This window comes from Patiria miniata, unplaced genomic scaffold (genome assembly GCF_015706575.1).
Source record: "Patiria miniata isolate m_02_andy unplaced genomic scaffold, ASM1570657v1 HiC_scaffold_3, whole genome shotgun sequence".
NCBI classification, from domain to species: Eukaryota; Metazoa; Echinodermata; class Asteroidea; order Valvatida; family Asterinidae; genus Patiria; species Patiria miniata.
In genome coordinates, this window is record NW_024037069.1 from 12,148,046 (window position 1) to 12,154,062 (window position 6,017).

The 6,017-nt window shown below is 42.4% G+C and overlaps 1 protein-coding gene across 1 annotated transcript; it reads right to left on the minus strand.

The window, feature by feature from the left end:
- Positions 1 to 2,430: 2,430 nt before the first annotated feature.
- Positions 2,431 to 4,823, minus strand: LOC119738526 (homeobox protein prophet of Pit-1-like). Its single transcript, XM_038213429.1, has 3 exons — positions 4,613 to 4,823; positions 3,966 to 4,177; positions 2,431 to 3,417 (listed from the first exon to the last, which is right to left on the minus strand). The coding sequence occupies exons 1-3, from the start codon at positions 4,719 to 4,721 to the stop codon at positions 2,851 to 2,853; spliced, it is 888 nt and encodes a 295-aa protein (XP_038069357.1). The 5' UTR covers positions 4,722 to 4,823; the 3' UTR covers positions 2,431 to 2,850.
- Between the last annotated feature and the right edge of the window lie 1,194 nt (positions 4,824 to 6,017).

Sequence of the window (6,017 nt, forward strand, 5' to 3'; positions counted from 1 at the left end):
CAGGCCCGGATTAAGTGTTCCGTAGCCCCCTATCTGACTCCGCTCTAGCCACGACACCAAATTCAGCGTACAGAGCACTGTACAGATCAAGCCAAACTGGTATAGGTCCGAGCTCTAAAAGCCTGTTGGTATGATGGCACCAAGGCCGTCAAATGCTTCTAAAAAGTGTGGGGGTACAAATACATTTGTATCCTGATCAGAAAAAAAAATGATTCTAGACGCTTTGTGGTGCGATCTGAGGCAATTTCTGACTACATGTACTGGCAAGGTTTTAGCAAAGGATCATCATTTAAACATCATTTTCGAGTTTGGAATCATTGAATCAGCTATTCTGAGCTACAGAATCATGTAGGCTACAATTTTTTTTTTATTCAGGGACTGAATAGTTGGGAGGACAACATGTCCCCTGTCCCCCACCGATTGACTCCCCGTGGCACAATGCTTCATAACGACAGACTTTACACGTAAATTGTATACGGAGGGCCATGTATGCCTACATGCTGTACATATATACAGCGTCAGTTGGTGAAATCGAACGAGAGAGACCCTAAACTTTTCAAAAACTTTTCTCTGCGCGTTGGTGTGTGTGTGCGGGTAGGCCTATGTGTTTTATGGCACACTGCGGTAATTTCGTAGGCCCCCGATTTTTCCGTAGGCCCCCGAATTGTTCGTAGGCCCTATGGCACAGTGCCTACTGTGCCTTTTGGAAATCCGGGCCTAGGGGCTTCGTGCTCTGCACTCGTATATAAATGTTCCACTTTGGGATTTGAAGAACCCACCCAGCCGGGATGATCGGGGAATTAACGGGCCTGTTAAGTATGGTACATGTTAATGGGAAGGTATTTTGTTTGAACGCAATTTTTTATCCATTCTGAGATTAAAATAAAGGAAATTATTAAATGTGGCTGAAATACTCCTGGACGGACAATATTATTTTTTCATTTCGTCGTGTTTACTCAGCTTAATCAATAATATGACAACAAGGTCTTCATTTCTCGTGGTCATCCTTACTATACCATGTCACGACAAAAATTCACGAGTTTAACCAATTCTGCACGTTGTATGATCTTTCCTATTTTCTTTCATTTTATTATTCTTGACAGATCCTTCACTACATTGAGGTTGATGATTCAAAACATTTCTTAATAGCAGATTTTCTTTGTTAAAGTGATGGCAACAAGAGTACATTTGGGGGTTTTGCGGGGATAAGAATTCAAAATATTATGACATTTGAAACCATAATGTCGAAACCTCTAACCTTGGCGTGACTCCAGTCCCTCTTGTTCTTCCTTCCTGGGTCAAAACAAAGCATTTTTCCCCATATAATAGCCGGAACATACGGAAAGAAAAATTCTGCTGTATTTTTTTATTGAAAAGTACAGCAGAGGTGAAGCATCAGGATGACTACCTGAACTAAAAATAGATTTCAACAGAGGGCGCCATCAATCACCAGTTCCTCATTAGTTTATGTCAGCCGCGGTTGGGAATTATGTGTAGGCCTACACTGTATTCAATCACAAACAGGTACAGTATTGTAAACACGAACAACATTTGCATAATAATGGTACCAATTATATTGAGTTTTATATCTATGCCACAAACCTTCAGCTATCCAAAACTAGGAAACAATGGTCTAAACAATGTATGTGCGACAGCCGCCCGCCCAAAGTTAGAGGGCGCTATACATGTAATTGTATTCAGTATTCTATAATACATGTACTCTTGAATGAGATGGTGCCAGACTTTTTAACGTTCAAATCCTCAATCTGAATTTTTTTAAATGTGGCTTAAAAAACACTAGGTCATAATTAATCACAAATTTAAAATTATCCATCAGAGCAGACTGGTATTCATTTGTTATAAGCTATTCGCAAGTTCCAAAAATGACGATTTTACCTTGCTGTCAATTTAATATGGCCGACTCGTGAGTAAAGCCTATAATTGAACCAGACTAACGTTTGGAAAATGCTGACGCAGTGGCGTAAATCCATGTCAACAAGTGGGGAGATGGGTGTAGACCCCATGACCTTACGGCAAAATTCCTATAATTGCCCGGCAGTGGAAATGCGAAATGGGAGGGGGGTCTGGAGTGGACACCACGGGACGCTGTTCATGCTACAAAATAATGTACAATGTAGATGTGGGCTATTACAAACTTGCGCGCACGTCCCTTTATCTTTTTTTTTAAGCAGCGCATTTAATCTTTTTATCTTAGACTGTTTTCAAACTGGCCTAAGAAATACCAATACATGTACATGTACAATTTATTGCATTGCCTTTTTTGCTCATGTAATTTTTTTTTGTTTTATGCAAGTTTTTATCGTTTTTAAAATTAATTGCTTTTATTGTAATAGTCTTTTGGAATTCGGACCTCTGGGCCGCGATTTGAGACAAATATAAGAAATAAAATGAAAAAAAGACTACTGACAATCAACTTGTGTTCAACGAAAACAGAAATCATAATTATTTAATTCATAACTGTTGATACGTACAAGTCAATAATAACCCAGGAAAAGAGCAGATACATGTAAAAAGAAATAGAGATTAAAAGATTTTAAGATTATTCGTACTTTCCCAACTGAAAGTAACTCGTAATGATTATTATTGGTTCGTTGACTAGAAAATAAAACATTGCATCACCAAAAGCAAACAAAACATGGTCTGATTATGTCCAAAAAAATTGGGCAAAAACACCAGTTTTAATTTCAAGGAACTAATGACTTGTTGAGTGAAAAAGAAAAAGCAGCTACATATGAAGCCATCACAGGTAAAGAACGATATAAATGGGTTTTTTTAACAGATCACATACACAGTTGCTGATTTTAAAGTTCAGTGAATTTCAGATAAAGTTCAGTGGCGAGCAATGGCCAGAAGTCCGCCTTGGCCATACCCCCAAGGTCCGGTCGAGTCCACGTGTGACGAGATGGGAGTAGACTGAGGAACCATGGATGCATCGAAGATGGCTGGCGTTGCCAAGGTACCGACCAATGCTCCTTGGTACCCTGACGAGTAGACTCCAGCGTAGCGACCGGGAAGAGTGGCCACAGTGTACCCGGGAGGAGGGCTGCGCGACCCGGTGCAGAGTCCCAGCGGCTGCGGTGGGTACAGCCCGTACGTCGGGAGTACGTACTCGGAGTACGAGGCAGGGTACATCTGAGGCGGAGAGCAGTAGATGACAGACGGGAAGTCCACGGGGGCTGCAGGTGTGATGTTTGGTGAGGAAGACGGAGGCTGCTGGACTGGTTTGACGACAACGGAGGGGCTGAGTGGCTCCGTCTTCACTGGTGCCGCCGTCTGTGGTTGAGGCGTCAGGGATGGGGGAGACGGTGTTGTCGGCGGGGACTGAAGCTCAGGGGTCTCACCCCCCGTCTGACGACCGTGGCGACGGCCTCTGGCGCGGCGGTTTTGGAACCAAACCTGTGGAATCAACAAAAACAGAAAAAAAAGATACAGAAATTACTAAGACTTGTTGTTTATACAGGTCTGCCGCTCGAAGATAATCCGTTTAGCCCGAGGTGTGATTGGCGAATTACTTGACGAGATATTTTAAGAGGTCTTGGATCAATAACGTGCTAGACGTGTGACTGGAGGTGTTAGTGACAACAGAGTTGTAACCAGATAACAAGATATGCTAAGTGTCCGACATCGATTCCAACTAAAGCGTGTTTGTTTACAGATAATCGATTCTCCCAAAAATAGCGACCACTACCAGAAGTAATCAAGTTAACAACTCAAAACATCTCTCGGAAACAAAGGACATTCCAACTTTAAAATAAGACAGCCCAAAAGGCAATGTACAAAGAATTCCATGAAAAAAATAGGGAATTCGAAAAGACATGAAAAGCCTGTCTGATGTCTAGATCCTGCAGAACATTTCCCAAAGTTTGGAGAGGATCTGTTCGAAACTTCAACCTGAAAAAACCTAATGGGTCAATCTAAAAATAAAGAAAGAAACGCCTACGAACCTGAACCCTTGCCTCCGTCATGCCGATGGCGTCCGCTAGCACCTCGCGGTTGGTGATGTCTGGATACTGGTTCACAGCGAAGACCGTCTCCAGTTGATGTCTCTGCTCTGCAGTGAAGATCGTGCGGGGACGGCGGCGGCGGTTGCCCGCCGGACCTCGCACGCTGGTCTCGGCCGGGGAACTATCACCACGGACGGTTGAAGGTTCCGAAGCTGTAAAGGAAGAGGAATGAAAAACTGAAATTTATCAAAGATGTCTTGTAAGCAAAACGCTGCAAGCAAGAGTGAACAATCCAAAATATCACCAAAGATTACTTTTTCTTCTTTCCAATTTAGTGCTATTTAAACTTCACAATTGTTGAAGACTGCAGCACTTTTGGTCTACATCCTCTTAAATAACTCAAGTTATCAAGTTTGAATTTATTTCAGATTGTTAAGCTGTTTCTGACCTTTCTTTCTGACAGGGCATCAAATTAGAACTGAAGTGGACTTTATTTCCATGCTCAGACAATTAAAAAATTTACCAATAGCGTTGCAGCATACTTTTTCGTTGAGTTTCTGTCTGAGGACTATGCCTTGATGTAAATAATACATTCTAAATCAACATACAAGTAAGTTTCGAAGACCTATTCCGTGAATGGATTTTACCTTGCGAGTAGCCGAGAATATCTGCGATGAGATGGCCGGCTGGTTTGCCGGATCTGACGGCCGGGCACTGCCGGGGAATCACGGTGCTGTCCATAACGTTAGCAGGCATGGTGTGAATAGAGACTATACTCGGATGTCGTAACAAGGAAGAGACGAAATGGCAATGCTGGAAGTTGTGGAGTTCGATCGACGAGTGGACCGTGCGGCCACGCGCTGCAACTTATATAAGGTTCCTGATTCGGCGGTACTTTTGATTCATTCAAGGCCGGGTAGTTTAACGAGCTGATTGGCCGAAGTGTGCGTTTGATCTGACGGCGTGGAACAAAAGCGCCGGGCCGGATCAAAGCCCCGCACTGCTAGCGCCGACTTTTGATTGGACAAGCGGCGCGTCTGTTAACAGGCTTTACAACACCCGCTCATTGTAATCTGCGAAGTTGTAAACTGGCCTACTTAGAAAGCCCATTAATCGGGTAAGACGTGTGGAGGACTTTAATGAGGTTAGTCACTGCCCTGGTCTTGAAGAACTCCTTGTCATAAGCAGGGTCTTAGCCAATTTCGAAGAAAAGTCAACACCAATTGTTTATTTGCTTAAAGACAAAGCAAAATATGTGTACAGAACTGCATTTGCCCACATTTCTTGCTAGGATTTCTTAACTTCTAGTTGTTTTTCAAAACTCAAATTATGACCAGGATATAAATAAGCAAATGAGAGTAGTTTTTAAAGAAAGATAAAAAGGAAATGTTTTCCTATTCTTGCCAAATCCGTGCCGTGTTTTTTCATTTCCTTTTCCCGTTTCCACATTGTGGCCTAGTCCAATAAGGATGGAATTCCAAAGAATAAAAGAGGAAAGATGATTTTGGACGATTTGTTAGTTCCTAATTCGTATTCCATACACTCTTTTTCTTGGATCCGAAGTGGAGTATAAACTGTTTTGTGAATTGTATTAAAGATTGTACAAGTTTCTTCATGTTCATCACATCGGTTTTTGTCTGACGAGTCTGTGTCCAATTATATCAAGTCTTCGTGTTCTAAACATTATACTCTCATATTTGAAGTACAGTAGTAATTATGGAATAAAACATAACATCACATGGGGAAACTGGAAATTTCGCCCCCCCCCCCCCAATGCTCTCACAGGTGGTGTCACCCGCCTGTGTGGCTATTCTAAATTCACATGCTGTATGAGTACATCTTAATTCTTCTTTACAAATCACAAGTTATTGTTAGTGAGGGGGTCGAGATGTGAACACAACGCTTTGGGCTTTTTCTTCAGACACGTGGCGGAATGTTAGATGAAATTGATACCTTTACAATTTTGTAACATCGCACGGCGGTTTCAAAGGAGCAGCGGCCCCGTCGGCAAACCGCAGCGGTAAACTCGCGCGACTGGACGGTGAGATGACA

What these genes read in the sequence shown, in the direction of transcription:
- LOC119738526 (XM_038213429.1), bottom strand. Translation starts at nt 4,721, where the DNA reads ATGCCTGCTAACGTTATGGACAGCACCGTGATTCCCCGGCAGTGCCCG. An exon ending in TATTCTCGGCTACTCGCAAG is followed by an intron (nt 4,178 to 4,612) that starts GTAAAATCCATT and finishes CTTCCTTTACAG; the next exon opens with CTTCGGAACCTTCAACCGTC. An exon ending in TGACGGAGGCAAGGGTTCAG is followed by an intron (nt 3,418 to 3,965) that starts GTTCGTAGGCGT and finishes TTGATTCCACAG; the next exon opens with GTTTGGTTCCAAAACCGCCG.